Source organism: Phaenicophaeus curvirostris, chromosome 3 (assembly GCF_032191515.1).
Source record: "Phaenicophaeus curvirostris isolate KB17595 chromosome 3, BPBGC_Pcur_1.0, whole genome shotgun sequence".
NCBI classification, from domain to species: Eukaryota; Metazoa; Chordata; class Aves; order Cuculiformes; family Cuculidae; genus Phaenicophaeus; species Phaenicophaeus curvirostris.
Window position 1 is genome coordinate 49,274,219 of NC_091394.1, and position 16,008 is coordinate 49,290,226.

At 40.6% G+C, this 16,008-nt stretch overlaps 1 protein-coding gene across 3 annotated transcripts in view; it reads right to left on the minus strand.

The window, feature by feature from the left end:
• ROCK1 (Rho associated coiled-coil containing protein kinase 1) overlaps positions 1-16,008 on the minus strand; it is a 96,251-nt gene that overhangs the window by 13,891 nt on the left and 66,352 nt on the right. For 2 of the 3 annotated variants that reach the window (XM_069853953.1, XM_069853955.1), the window contains exons 25-28: positions 14,781-14,869; positions 14,271-14,459; positions 13,573-13,738; positions 5,662-5,732 (exon numbers count right to left, since the gene is read on the minus strand). In XM_069853953.1, the coding sequence (XP_069710054.1) occupies positions 5,662-5,732; positions 13,573-13,738; positions 14,271-14,459; positions 14,781-14,869 (515 nt within the window). Of the gene's footprint in view, positions 1-5,661; positions 5,733-6,243; positions 6,293-13,572; positions 13,739-14,270; positions 14,460-14,780; positions 14,870-16,008 lie in introns of all 3 variants that reach the window. The other variant, XM_069853954.1, reaches the window with a different exon arrangement.

The window sequence follows — 16,008 nt, forward strand, 5'->3', positions numbered from 1 at the left end:
GAAATGGACATTCTTTTGCTACGTGTCACTTTAAAGGTCAAACCACACATTTTTTGCCAGAGTGGTAAAGATGTTAAAGAACAGAAACATTTGGTCATGTGTTGATTAGGTTTTTAGCTCAGTGGTTTTTAAGTTCTTGCTAAAATATGTGTATTAATACATTATACCTATCTCATGCCAGTGAAAAAGTGGAATCCTCCAGAATGCATGAGATTCTGGGAATAAGCAAGACCTACTGGGATGACACTCAACTTTTAGAGCAGGAGTGGAATGCAGGCCCGATTTCCAAGACAGTTCCCAAATGCTGAGGATGCCTGCAGTGTCCACCCCCATGCCCGCCCCTAAAAGCCCAAGGGTGTTGTCCTCAACCTGAAGTACACAGACACCTTTCCAGTGCTGCTCACAGTCACACAGACTCATAAATGTTTGTTTGTATGAAAGGAAAAAGAAAACAAGTTTTGTAACCCACAAGCCAGTTAAGATCAAACACCTTGAATCAAAGCACTTCCCATTGAGTTCAAGACTAGAATTCACCGCCAGCTGCTCTTCACTGCGAGCTGCTGGTCCAATGTCTTTGCTAAAACTGTCTGTAAGAACAACGTTCTGACAGGTGTGGCAGTCCCTCCCCTGCAGTTTCAAACATTCCAGAGAAAAATTTATTAAAAGGTATGTGGTACTAAGGAGGTTTAAAAAGAGGCTGGCTGACTGCTCCATCTATATTGAGCTACAGATTCACATATAATATGACCCAGAAGCAGGGGAAAGGAGAGTAAAGTGATAGAGTGAATACATGAACAGTTCATCTTCAATTCCAATAGATGGTGGGTAACTGAATGGGTTTCTGCATGATGTAGATACAGACAATTCAAGTAAATGGTGTTTACTCCTGTAAAAGAGGAGGTCAAACCTCCTCATTACAAAGGACCAAGTCTGATGTTGAAACCTGAATAGGTACGTTACCTTAACAAGTTTACAGAATAGTGTTTTAAAAACATGTTGAGCAAGCTGCATGCAACAGATGTACATCTCAATTACTGAAACGCACCTAAAAAAGCCACAAAGGGAGTTTTTACCACCCTGACTAAAAGGGCTTTCAGCCTCTCAGTCAGGATCCTTTAATAGGAAGCCTGATCAACTTGAATAGGTACCAAGATGTAATGGTGTGAACCTCTTGTGATTTTTCGCCACTAAAGAAAACTCCTTTGAGCTACTTCAACAGAAGGCTAATGTCTTCTTTGTCTTTGAAGTCCACACCTCTGCCTTTCATAGACAAGGGCATGGCCTCAAGATGACTACTATCACAAATGCAAATTCTGTCTGCAATGGAATCCAGTTATCATAATGTGCACAAATCTTGGTGAAAGAACAATTTAACCTCACAAATGAAAAGTTGCAGGCAACAGCCTCAATATCCTGTTGCGAAGATATAAAAAAACCCCAACTTCTGACAATAGTTCTGTTCTGCACTCGTTTCTGAAGGATATTTTTATCATCTCTAATTGGGATGAAATGAAGTTCCAGATAAGAATATTGCTAACCCATTTTAGTGTTAGCTTGAGGTATAACCCAACTGTTTCTTCTCAAATGAGTTTTCCATGCTCACTCCTTTTTAACTTCAGCTAAAAGACTTGGAGGGAGAAAAGTGGCGAGGGGGTTTGCAGCAGTGGGGGGAGAGAGAGAGAGAGAGAGAGAGAGATGAGAAACAACTATGCAGATAAAGGTAAAATGATGCAGTAGAAAACACCAGAGTCACTGGAGAAGGAGACAGGGGAGGTGCTCAAGATGCCCAAGCAGTGATTCCGCTGCAGCCCATGGAAGAAACTATGGTTAAGGAGGCTGCCCCCTGCAGCCCATGAGGAGTCCCGGTGGATGTCCACCTGCAGCCCACAGAGGACCCCATGCTGGAGCAGGCAGAGGCACCCAAAGAAGGCTGGGACTCCATGGAAATCCATGCTGGAGGAGGTTGTGAAGGACTGCAGCCTGCAGGAAGAACTCACATTGGAGAAGTTTGTGGAGCGCTGTCTCCCATGGGAGTGACCCACACTGGAGCAGGGGAAGAGGGTGAGGAGTCTTCCCCTGACAAGGAAGGAGTGACAGAGACAATGTGCTATGAATTGACCGAAACTCCCAATCCCCACCCTCCCTGTGCTGCTGGAGGGGTGGAGGTGGAGTCAAGTGCGCAAAAAAGGGAGGGGTGGGAGAAAGGTGTTCTTTTGGGGATTTGGTGGAGTTTCTTAGAATCTTGTTCTGATCTGATGGCTAATAAATTAGACTGGTTTTCACTCCTGAAGTTGAGTCTGGTTTGCCTGTGACAGAAACTGATGAATAAACTCTCCCCGTCCTAATCTTGATCCATGAGTTCTGCCTTTGTTTCTTTTAATACTCCTTCCTAACAGGACCCAGAAAAGGGGGGTGTGAGTGAGCAACTACATTGTTCTCTGTTGCTCACTGGGGCTAGTGGTTGCATGGTTTTTTGCTAGCTGTGGGGCTCAAAACCACAATATAGGGAGACAAAGTGAAATGCAAACAGACCAGAAACCAACTGAAAAGCCTTTGAGGTATCTGTGGCAAATCCCATGTTCTGAACTGCAGTAATATGGCACTTGTTTGTACTGTCTCTCATCTGAAGGTCTCTAAGCAGCCACTAGTTGCGATAAGGGAGAGCTTAGCATATGCTCTCTGCAAGCTACAATAGCTGTCCATCTTAATTTACAGACATGTAACCAAGAAGGACTGATATTGATCTGAAAATAAGCAGGTCTGGAACTCAAAATGCTTCGATTCTATAAAGAAGTCTTATTAGCCAACTGGAAAAGAGAATACTTTGGCGAAGGAGTTCAGCACCTAAAGGCCCAAGACAAACACTTCAGCGCCTCTCTGACAGGAATTAAATCCTTTTCCTTTCTTGTAGGAAACACTTCTAACACTTACAGACTGAATGTAAACAGGAGCATCTGAGAAAGATCCTTCAGCAGGAATCAGAAAGTTATGTTGAAAGTGTCATCAATAAACTGGATCTGGACAGGCTGGACCACTGGGCAGAGTCCAATGGCATGAGGTTTAACAAGGCCAAATGCCGGGTCCTGCACTTGGGGCACAACAACCCTGTGCAGTGCTACAGACTAGGAGAAGTCTGTCTAGAAAGCTGCCTGGAGGAGAGGGACCTGGGGGTGTTGGTTGACAGCGACTGAACATGAGCCAGCAGTGTGCCCAGGTGGCCAAGAAGGCCAATGGCATCTTGGCTTGTATCAGAAACAGTGTGACCAGCAGGTCCAGGGAGGTTATCCTCCCTCTGTACTCGGCACTGGTGAGACCGCTCCTCGAATCCTGTGTTCAGTTCTGGGCCCCTCACCACAAGAAGGATATTGAGGCTCTGGAGCGAGTCCAGAGAAGAGCAACAAAGCTGGTGAGGGGGCTGGAGAACAGGCCTTATGAGGAGCGGCTAAGAGAGCTGGGGTTGTTTAGCCTGGAGAAGAGGAGGCTGAGGGGAGACCTCATTGCTCTCTACAACTACCTGAAAGGAGGTTGTAGAGAGGAGGGTGCTGGCCTCTTCTTCCAAGTGACAGGGGACAGGACAAGAGGGAATGGCCTCAAGCTCCACCAGGGGAGGTTTAGGCTGGACGTTAGGAAAAAATTCTTTACAGAAAGGGTCATTGGGCACTAGAACAGGCTGCCCAGGGAGGTGGTTGATTCACCTTCCCTGGAGGTGTTTAAGGCACGGGTGGACGAGGTGCTGAGGGATATGGTTTAGTGTTTGATAGGAATGGTTGGACTCGATGATCCGGTGGGTCTCTTCCAACCTGGTTATTCTGTGATTCTGTGAATAATTTCCAATTCTGGTCTTGAAATATAGGTAAGGAAGATGTAGGGAAATAAAACTATTTCATACAACTCCCTTGCAAAATTTACAGAATTCTAGTGATCATGCTCAGTTTTGCAATCTGTTATCATAGAATCATTTGGATTGGAAGGGACCTTAAAGATCATCTAGTTCCAACCCCGCTGCCATGGGCAGGGACATCTCACTAGATCAGGCTGCCCAAGGCCCCATCCCACTTGGCCTCAAACACCTCCAGGGACGGGGCAGCCACAGCTTCCCTGGGCAACCTGTGCCAGTGTCTCACCACTCTCATGGTGAAGAAATTCTTCCTTATATCAAGCCTAAATCTGCCCCTCTCCAATTTATACCCATTCCCCCTCATCCTATCGCCACAAGCCTTTATGAATAGTCCCACCCCAGCTTTCTTGTAGGCCCCTTCAGGTACTGGAAGGTTGCTATAAGTTCTCCTCAGAGCCTTCTCTTCTCCAGGCTGAACAACCCCAACTCTCTCAGCCTGTCCTCATATGGGAGGTGCTCCAGCCCTCTGATCATCTTTGTAGCTCTCTGGACCTGTTCCAACAGTTCCATATCCTTCCTATGTTAAGGATTCCAGAACTGGACACAATACTCCAGACAGGGTCTCACAAGCGAGGAATAGAGGTGCAGAATCACCTCTCTTGCCCTGCTGGTCACACTTCTTTTGATGCAGCCCAGGACACGGTTGGCCTTCTGGGCTGTGAGCGCATGTTGCTGGCTCATGTCGAGCTCCTCATCAACCCGCACCCCTAAGTCCTTCTCTGCAGGGCAGCTCTCAAAAACACATTATCCCCCATCCTGTACTGAAATCAGGGATTGCCCTGACCCAGGTGTAGGACCTTGCACTTGGCCTTGTTGAACCTCAAGAGATTCACGCAGCCCCACTTCTCCAGCCTGTCCAGCTTGCTCTGGATGACATCCCGTCCTTCCGGTGTGGCAACTACACCACTCAGCTTGGTGTCATCTGCAAACTAGCTGAGGGTGCACTCAATCTCGCTGTCAACACCACTGATGAAGATATTAAACAGCACTCTCCCAGTATGGACCCCTGAGGGACACCACTGGTCATAGATCTCCATCTGGACTTTGAGCCATTGACCACTACACCTTGACTAAGACCATACAGCCAGTTTCTTATCCACTGAATGGTTCACCCATTATACTGAAAGGTCTTCAAAGAGGAGAACTGGAAAGCCAGCAAACATAACCAGTGACTGGTTCTAAGCTTCTAGGCATCTCAAGTTGAAAATTTGAAGTTTCAAAGAACCAGATCACAACTTCTGCAGAGACAAACCAATTCTGCTTTGTTTAAAGTGGGAATTCCAGTAGAGAGGTCCACAGAGGTCTGAGAATAAACCAATTCTTCTGGAGAGAAATCGACCATTTTAGAAGTAATGGAGACAGAAATGCCCTTGAGAATCATGTATATCAAGCCATGGCCTTCAGAACATGTGTGGTACTCTCTGCTCTCTGCTGTTAAGTTGCAGAAAGAGCTTACTTTTCTGTAACAGGATTATAAAGACACTTAGTCAAAGGTGAAAGGGGATTTTTAATGGATCCAAAATGCCCACTGTAAAGCATTTTCTCATCCACCTCTTGTAAATTTGCATGATGTTATTACTACAGATTCTATACTGAAGTTAAATTTTCTTATGCGTTTTCTTCTCTTCAATAACATAATGTATACACACTAAATTACTTTAATTATTTCATTTGTGTCTTAAATGTGAGCTGCAAAACCCATTCACCGTATGCCTAAAAATCTTCCCAAAGGAACTGAGGAAGAAAAAAATATCCACTTGTACCTGTTTCTTCCAGCCATGCCGCTTTATATTTCCTTTGTTTGGTACTGAAAGCCAACCTTCAAGTCTTGATTCTGGTTTAAAAAAAATGCATATTAAACAATTTTAGATATTTATAACACTAAAGCAGAAGAGCACAAAAGCAAACTGTTACTAGAAAGGAAGATGTACTACATGCAGTAATAGGCAACTACCTATTCAGCAAAGCAGAATATAAAGCACAGCTAAATAAAATGGAGATATAAGCATTTCCTTCATGCTTCATCACAAGCTAACAGTTGATGCTACAGTTACTGCAAAATAAAGTGAAGCTGTATACCTTGACGCCAACATCTAACACTGTATGTAGTTTGCAAAGAGCCAGGCAGAAAAAACTTTGCTTTGAAAATGTGTTACGGCTTAAAAGGAGGATGATTAAGAGATTTTCTATATAAATATAATTTAACATTCAGAAAGGCGATATGAAAATACTCAGCAGGAAGATGCAGCAAGTTAAACAAACCAGATCCACATTTTCCAAGGGGAACAAAAAAAAAGGAGCGCACAAAAGAGCAAGCAAAGCTACACAGGTGTCCCATTACTCACAGAAGATAAGAATAGGAGATAAATAAATAAGGAATGCAGGAAGAATCAACTAGATACAAAGAATAAGAAATAAGCATTTTATTCACATTTTCAGTGAACAGTTTTCAGAAAGTAGTGTAATAACATATCTTCCTAGCACTAAACTACTGAAATAGTTTAACAATGATATAAAAAAGCATCACAAGAAAATCAGCATCCTGCCCAATTTGAATCAGATTTAAACAACCCCTCCAGCTGGCTGACACTGAAGCCAGGTAATAGCAGTGAGAAGCTATCATGATTTCATTAATCTGAAATGACATGGTAAAAAGTCTCAAAATTTTGATTGAAGTAATCTAAATTTCACTCCATAGTCACAAATTTGTTTCACAATTGAGGAAAAGGTTGTAAATTTTTAAAAAATTATTGTAAAAATGTGATTTGTGAAACAAGTGTCAAAGTACAAAAATAGAGCCGACAGCTGATGCGTGCATTCTTTAAAATAAACTTAACTGGCAGCACCGAAAACTTCAAAAACATTAAGATAAAATTTGCTGAAACGTTTGCTGCAAATATTTATGTTAGGAAGGAGCTACTGGTCCTTTTTATCCTTCAGGGATAACTCTCTGGGAGGGTAGCCCAGCAAGCTCTGAAAACACATCCACGTATATGAAACACAATGTTCATAAACTTTGTTATGTAAAATTACAAGACGACTGGTGGCCTGGCCTCCTATAAGGCATTAAAATTATGCATAAACCCCCCTCCCACACTAGCCTTGTTGCGTACAATATTTAGAAGTGAACTACACTAGAAAATATAGAATAATTTCCTCAGATTTCTTAACACAGAATAACTTCAAAATACTGGGGGACCACTAAGCTATTGAAATTCCAGTTGGAAAACAGCATGTTTGCAGAACTCATTCCAGTAAGAAACCTCAATGGAAAAATGATGGAAATTTGCATTTCCCTGCCTCTCATATCTGCATGAGAATTGCAGGGTGTGGGGGCTGCCCCCCAAGACTGCTACTCAATTCTTGATATTCAGTAACTTTGGACAGGGAAACCTATTTCCTTCCTGTCTGCAGGCATCACAGGTAATGCTTATTCTATTTTGAATACTTTGATTAATTTTTACATCAACAGAAGATTCTTCCCTTTTTAGGAATTTTAGAAATATCCTAAACCTCAAGTCCTCCATGTCAAAATAAAATGATTAATTGCTAAAAAACAACACAGTATGGATGACTGTGATTCAAAAGCAATACAGTATGGATGAATGTGATTAGGAAGGAATAAGTACATGTCTCTGGAAATTGTGGCAAATCTGGAAAGATCCAATAATGCTAAATTTTAAGACATGCACTGTGCTGCTTAGAGGCACAGTGAGTCGGAATTTTTCTAAGTTCACTTCTATTTCAGCATGTTCTGAAAGAAATTTCAAAGGAAGTGGAAAGTGGATGAGCTATTACAAATTAATCAGTTGACATTCATTCTTTTCTGTCTACTACAAGTCTATTTTAGTGAGCAAATTCTGTTTGCATGAGAGATGATTTCTGAGCTGTGAATAACGTCTTGCAGTTGAAAATAACAGTTTATGAACACACTCCTTTTCAACAAATCTAACATTCGCCTGGAACCAAATGTTCTCTTGAAAGGGTAGATGAGCCCTTTCATTCCAACCTTGCCACAAAGGTTTGCCTCAAGTAATATTTATAGTGCACAACTGCAAATGCTCATCTGGCCACTTCACAAATATTTGGTCCAGAAGAATATTTATGAGTGTTCTGATTAAGTAATTAAGAAAATATGGGCTATCTAGGCTATGAAAAAGAATCTTCCATTCCTGTCTTTAAAAATAGGCTCAAAACTATTGCCTGACAACTGCCCTGTATTTTGGAGAGAATCCCAGAATTCATACTTCATATTTCCAAACCAGAAAACTCATGATAGGCCTCAAAAATATCTGATGGCTAGCTGGACCTGAATTGAATATGAAGAAAGAATTCCATGATGGCTACAGATCTTATAGTTAATTCCGAGTATATATTAAAATGTGGATTTGCATTTTAAACATCTGCATGATTAATATTCATTGTGATTCATTGTGATTCACTACAATAAACACAAGTTCTAACAGTAATCCTTCAATAAAATCACACAGAACAACCATGACTGTACTAATTGATGAGACGTTTTGTTGTTTTGGAGCTATGTAACATGTGTGCCTTTACGAGCAGTAAAGCATCTCTTTCCAATGTTCAAGAATTCCTACTTCTCAGACTCTTCTATAGTAACCAAAAAACTGGAGGTATTATCTTCCTAATTCTTTCCAGCTCACCCTTCCCATTTGATTCTTTCCTTCCTCAGACTTTCTTATTATAATTGCACATGGATCTCACCAAGGATTGTTGGCTGAACCTTGCGTTGAGGTATATTCAGGTGATGGCTACTTGCAAGTATTTCAGAAAGTCGTATTTGTGTCCCATATTAAAAAAACTGTTGGCTTAAATGGTCCACATTTATCATTCCATCCTACTTTTATGTAAAGCATGACTCATAACATATGCCATAAAATATTACATACTGCAGTTAAAGCTGCAGAACAACTCAATCACTTAAACTATCCTGCCAACCAGCTGAAAATAATTAATTTGCAACAGGTTAAGTGTTATTGTTCCCTATAATATTGGGGAAGAAAGCCTTGATTTCCTGATTATGCTGATTGACAAAGAATTCCATTTACAGTCATGTAGGTATTACGACTTCCTACATCCAGCCAGGAGAAAAAGGCATTTGAAAGCCATCAATAAAAAGTAAATATTTCAGCCGTTTCAGCAAGGACTCTACTAACATTAGAAACATCAACTGAGACATGAGCTGCTATCTGAATCAATCATCAGGAGTTACAAAAAGTTACAAAAAATGCCTAGAACTGAATAAAGGAAACTCTTCCTCCAAGTCACAATCTTTTCCATTTGGTGAAGCAAAAGCCTGGGAGCAGCCTGAATTGTCTAAATGAGCCAATCGCCACCTTGGGAGCAGCATAAGTTGCCCTGGGAGTGACCAGAGCTTGAGAGGGTATTTAGCTCAACAACAGAGAGAAACCACCTCCAAGTAAGATGCAGCTGCAAGGTGCATTACCATGTGATTTCTCTGTATCTACCTCCAAACAGAAAATTTTTCCTTAATTTTTTATTTTTTGAGCATTAGGAATCCATTTTAGTATTATCTTGAGTTTATTCAAAGAGTGCAAAGCCTCCTGACCCTAATGTTTTACAAGATGCTCTTCCTGTAAATTATGAACTCTGCTCTTGTAGCCTCTCTGGTGGCTGGTAACCTAAGCTCCCTGATCAGACAAGACACTACCCACAGCCCTGAACCTCCCTGCCACGCAGGAGGACAGTGGAAAAGGCCTGAGACCCAGACGTCTCTCTGGAATTCTGCCAGCATTGCTATCACACCGTTCCACACAAAAATTTTCTCAGTTAAGCCACAGACTGCCCATCACCAGAACTGAGATCATGGAATGACTGTTTTATACATGCTTACATTATTCTGTGTTTTCATTTTTTCCTTGGTGATGTTTTTACTGTGACAGGAAACTGAACTCATACTGTAATTATTTCTTTAGTAATTCTAAGGAATTTTTTAAGAAATATCTTTGCCTTAAGAACAGATGCATCTGCTATTGACTACTCATCAGATCAACCTTTTAAGATGCTATTAAGGAATGTGTAAGTTTAGGTTATAGAAGTGACGGGAATTTACGCAGAGCTGAAGGCAACTTCATGCAACTAAACGGTAGCAAATGCACTGCTGTGCTGTATCACCTTCTCTTTGAAGACTAATTACTTGGCTTGCAGAAAAATAACTATTCTCCAGATAATTTTCTCTTTCCTTGGCATGGGGTATTTCTACTCTGGACTGGCTTCCTTTTTCCTCTTTATAATGTTAATGCACTCTGCCTCTGCTCTCTGCTTGGCTCTTTGACAAATGCATGAAATCTTATTATATTAATGCCACTTAATCTCTTTTAATTTCCTAAACTGCTTCTCATTCAGATGCTGATCAAATCAGCGCCTCACTCAGAAAAATAAAATCAGTATGTAGGGACATGATCTAAATCTAGAGAAGTCATAATAACACGTAGTGCAGGTCCTACCTGTAAGACACAATAACACCAGCAGCACAACTGCAGTAAAAATCATAGAATCATAAAATAGAATCATAGAAAGGTTTGGGGTGGAAGGGACTTTAACGATCACCTGATTCCAACCTCTCTGCCACAGGCAGGGACACCTCCCACTGAATCAAGTTGCTCAAAGCCTCATCCAACCAGGCCTTGAACACCTCCAGGGACAGGGCGTCCACAACTTCCCTGGGCAACTTGTTCCAGAGCCTCACCACCCTCACAGGAAAAAAATTCTTCCTAATACCTAACCAACATCTCTCCACTTCAAGCTTAAAACAATTACCCCTTGTCCTATCCCTGCACCTCCTGATAAAGAGCTCGTCCCATTTCCTGTTGCCCCCTATAAATACTGGAAGGCTGCTATAAGGTCTCCCTGGAGCCTTTTCTTCTCTAGGCTAAAGAAGCCCAACTTTCCCAGCCTGTCCTCATATGGAAGGTGTTCCCATCCCTCTGATCACTTTTGTGGCCCTCCTTTGGACTGTCTCTAACAGATCAATATCCTTCCTGTGCTGAAGAATCCAGAACTGAATGCAGCCCTCCAGGTGGGGTTTGATGAGAGCAGAGCAGAGGGGCAGAATCCCCTCCCTTGCCTTACTGGTTACACTTCTGATGCAGGCCAGTATACAGGTTGGCTTTCTGGGCTGCAAGTGCACGTTGCCAGCTCCTCATCCACCAGCATCCCCATGCCCTTCTCTTCAGGGCTGCTTTCAATCCATTCTCCACTCAGCCTGTATTTGTGCTTGGGATTGTCCTAACCCAGGTGCAGGACCTTGCACTTGGCCCTGTAGAACTTCAAGAGGCTTGTACAGGCTCACATCTCAAGTCTGTCAAGGTCCCTCTGGATGGCATCCTTTCCCTGCAGTGTGCTGATCGTGCCACACAGTTTGGTGTCACTGGCAAATTTGCTGAGGGTGCACTCAATCCCACTGTCCGTGTCTGCAACAACGATGTTAAAAAACACCGGACCCAATACCGACCCCTGTGGAACACCACTCATTACGGGTCTCCACTTGGACCTGTGAGGCATGTATAGAGAAAAGGGCAAAGAAGCAGACAGGAGAAATGAAAGACCACTAACAAAGAAATACAGGAGTCATGAGTACAGAAGATGAAGTGGAAGATCACAAGGACTTCCATTAATTGTGCTGTTCGAATTGACAATGGAAAAGCTACAGCTGACTTGCAAAGATCCTGCACATACTGAAATTTCTGCCCCAAAACTGAAGAGGCCCATCATACAGCCAGAAGCCCATCTACACGTGTCTCCAGAGGTAAAACTGAAAATAATGCACCTCATTGGGGCAGAAAATGAAAGAGCTTACTCCTACAGTCTTTCCAAGATCTAAAAGACAACAGGGTCATATTGACATACTATTGCCCTGAAGAAAAAGACAGGGAAGGTACCTACGCCCAGATGAAAGCATTGGGTGTTTTCCGTTTAATACACAACAGTCATTATGACGAAAATGGCTGAGAAGGAAAGTTCAAAACTACCTTTTTATGTAGAATAAATCGGCCGAATCTCCATGGGGACAACTCTCCGTGGAGAGCCCTGTGCATTAAGTTGGGGGGGTTTTTTTTGTTTGTTTGGGTTTTCCTGGGGGGTGTTGTTGTTGTATTTTAAATTGAGGGACTTAGAAGCATGGTGTCCCACCACCTCAGCATCCTCCTCAGCACTAGGGAACCAGCTGTCCTCGCCATCATGTAGACCTGTTCCTGTGGAAAGTGGGCCGTGTAAAGGAGTCCCACAGGGAGTTGTTCTAAATCCCCGATTTCTTTTTTACCCAGTTAAATGAAATACACCCACAATTTGTATTTAAGAGAAAAACTCCTGAGGAGTACTGACAGCTCAGAAATAAGAATCTGAGTTCCTAGCAGGTGACAGCAAAGAAAAAAAAAGTGTTTCTTCACCAGCCTCACAGCTCTAAGAATTTCTAATCCTGAATTTCAACGGGAGTGTGGCCCAGATGATGTTTTCAAAAGAAGCAAAACATCTAATTTTCAAGATGGCAATTGCCTAAGGGTTTTACAGACCAAACTTCACAGTACAAAAGGCTTCTTGGACAGAATGCAAGCTGTGAAGAAAAGACCGTATCATTATCAGAATGAAAATCTATTCTAAAACAGAATTAATTTAATTAGTAACTAAAAATAAAAATATAAAAACATACTAGGGGAAGACAGGACACAAAAACAGACACAGAAAGGAATAACTACATAAAACCACATATTAGGTCTTGTGACCTACCTGAAATTTCAGTCACTCTAAGACCCCTGAAAAAACTCTAGAATATGGCAATTTGAGCAGCATGAAGTGCATTAACAGAAAAAGAGACACCTAAAATTATTCTGTTTACTTTTATCTGATTACTCATCCACTATACCAAAATTCCCAAAACAGTACTCTATTTCATATGTAAAAAAACAAACCTAGCACCAGCACGCGGAAATGGTTAAACACAGCTTATTACCACTATATGTTTCATCCTGGATCTAGAGATACAGAAGTGGATTGCACCACAGTACTAATTGATTACACTTTGCAAGTATTAGGGAGAGGGTAATCACTAAGCAGTGTAACGGTGGGTCTCAAAGTATAGTGTCTGGAACTGACATGACGTGGAAATGGCTAACTACGCCTAATAAGAACTGTTCTTATTCTAATCTGCTAAATCAGACTGTCATACAACCATAAATGCATTATGGATACTCCTATAATTACTTTTCACTTCAGCAATTACTGGCACTTGTCACAAAGGTACTACATGACAAGATCAAGATAATTTTGCATTCAAGACAAAACATAATCATGATGATGTGGAAGTGCAGGCCCTGTATTCTATTCACTGGACAATGCATATTGTATTCATTACATTCAAGCAGCAGCAGACGTAAAGATACTTTTCCCACAAAAGTGGATAAAAATTACGCTTAAAGCCAAGCCACAGAGTGGGAGAAGTGATGTGAGAAGAAATTAAGACTTAAATATAAGCACCTAAGCTACCATAAAATACAAACAAAAAAGGAAGTGGAGATGTGGTACAGAAAGAGACAGCCACAAGATTTTAAAAGGTAGTAACTTGTTTGAAACGATACATCCAAAAACTATGTGTATGCCCAAACCCAAGTAGTTCAAATATGCTTTCCTCTTACCTGAAAGATTTCCATCTGTCTCATCGGGCTGGAGACTAGCAACACTGGTAGAATCCATTCCTTGCTGGAGGTCCAAAATTTTCCTTCGTAGCTGTTCTATGTCACTCTCTTTACTATCGAGCTGCATCTGGAGCTCATTCCTGTACGTAGATTCTTCTGCTAGTTGCTGCATTTATACACACATGCATAGTTACCGTGATACCAAAAATATGGCACCAAAGTATTGTGGAAACAAAACTCATTACTGTTGTTTGGGGTTTTTTTTAATATCTCTAGATACTTCTGATAGCATTACTATATATTATTATAGCAGAAGTGTCGGTTCAGGCTTCGAAAACAGTTAAATATCAAAGCTCCAGCAATGCATTCAAGTACAAAAGTCTCATTAATCTATTAAATTATCAGTTGTTTTGAAAAGGAGACCACCTACCAGTGAAATAAACTGCATAAATAGTATCGTACACAGTATTCAGTTTTTCAGTCTTCATAATACATCAGTTACTTTCAGTTAAGAATTTAGAAAGGGGAAATGAATGAGAACACGCACAGCTATGCACTTATCAGGTTCTCTGCTTCACTAAAATTCTGTGGCCTAGAACATCTGAAACAGGACTTGTTTTTTGAAGCAGACTAGGAGCTACACATATTTGCCTTGGAGAGAATTCCATAACGTGACAAAAAAAAAAAGATTATTTTACCGCTTGCATTTCATTGAGCTCCTTTTGGTATTTCACTACCATTTGATTGAATTTCTCTTTTTCTTGATTAAGCTCTAACTGAAGCTTTCGGTTTTCCTTCTCTTTCTTCCTCAAATCTTGCATGTTAGCTTTCTTCCTGTCTATTTTAAAATCTTTCCGATTCATTATCTCAGCCAGTTTGTTGACAGCCTGTTAAGAAAACCAGTAAGAAAAATCACATATGCAAGCAGGTTTCATACAAAACTTTTAAGTTCCTCCAGCTATAGAAATTTGATCAAAAATAATCTTCATCAATATAAACAGCTCTTACAACCTAAGTAATAGTGGAAAGTACACAGCATCAAAACATTTTTTCAACTGTGCAAATATCAACAATGCATATTATACATGATGGTTAATATAAACTTAATCTCAAAGGAACTAAGAATTAGTTGCACAAAACCCAATAAACTAAAAATACATTTGATTTGCAAAATAATTATTGCTATTAAATTGCATAAAGAGTTATACCTGTGTCTTCAGAGTTCTTTCATTGTTAATGCTCTTCTCATAGTGCATTCTAATATTATTGATCTCCTCCTCCTTTTTCATTTTGTATTCTGTTAAAATAACATCCAACTTTGAGATATTTTAGGACAAGGTAAATATTTCTAAGCTTAATCATGTCTACAATTCCATCTTTTTTTTTCCTCTCCATTTTCCCGTGTGTCACCTTATGCGCAAAATACACTTTGCAACAGTAAAGGTTACCAGCTTAATGCTACTGTAATGACAGAAAATTACCAGAAGGATATATCAGAAAGGAACTAAGATGAAATACTAAAGCCAACATATGTATTTTTGTTCCCTGGTGATGACTAAGTCTGTTGTCCCACTTCCTTTGTGTCTGCACTACCACAACCATTACTGTAGTACCAAAAATAATTAAGTCAGTATCCACATAGAGTAAGACTGATGTGACTGGATTCATATTCAGTACAGATTCTTCAGACAAAGAGAACATGAGGGAAAACCCTTTCTTTAAACAAAGACTGACTCTGTTATATTCCCGCCCTCCTGCCCTCCTCCCATACCAGTTACTCAACTCTACCAATCTCTCTATCACACTTCCAGTCTGCCGATTTGTTCCCAAAGTTACTACAAATATGCATTTCATTGATAAGAATTTCTCCACCAAAACTACAAACAGTTAAAGAATAATTTACAAGCAATTAAAAGTAATAAACTACATAAAAATAGAAAATGCTGAAAACCACTTGATCACCCAATCCCTCCTATTATGGAAATGCAGAACTAAGGGAAAATATTTTTTTAATGTCTTCCTGCCTACATAGTGTTTGCAATAACAGTGGCAACACAACCAGTAAGGCCTTTACTCTAATAGTCAACAGATATTAAAGCATGGATTCTGATTTTATAATGCTTGCTCAAATGCAAAACCATGGAAGTAAACAGAATAATAAATTCACTTCTCATATAGTCAGAATACATGTAAACAGAAAGTCACTCCACTGATACCTGTGATATCACAACTTAAATTCTGAATCTAAGTGAGATCTTAAGGAAGTTGTAAGCTGCTTTATTGTAGATACTGGAGATAAAGCCAAAAATGTTAATAAATACATTGTGTGCAATATGAAATGAATAAAATACTTTTCCTTAATAACTTTCATGCACACAATGACATGGCTGGCAGAAGGGGTTAGACAGACAATATATGGATGAGCTGTACCAGACA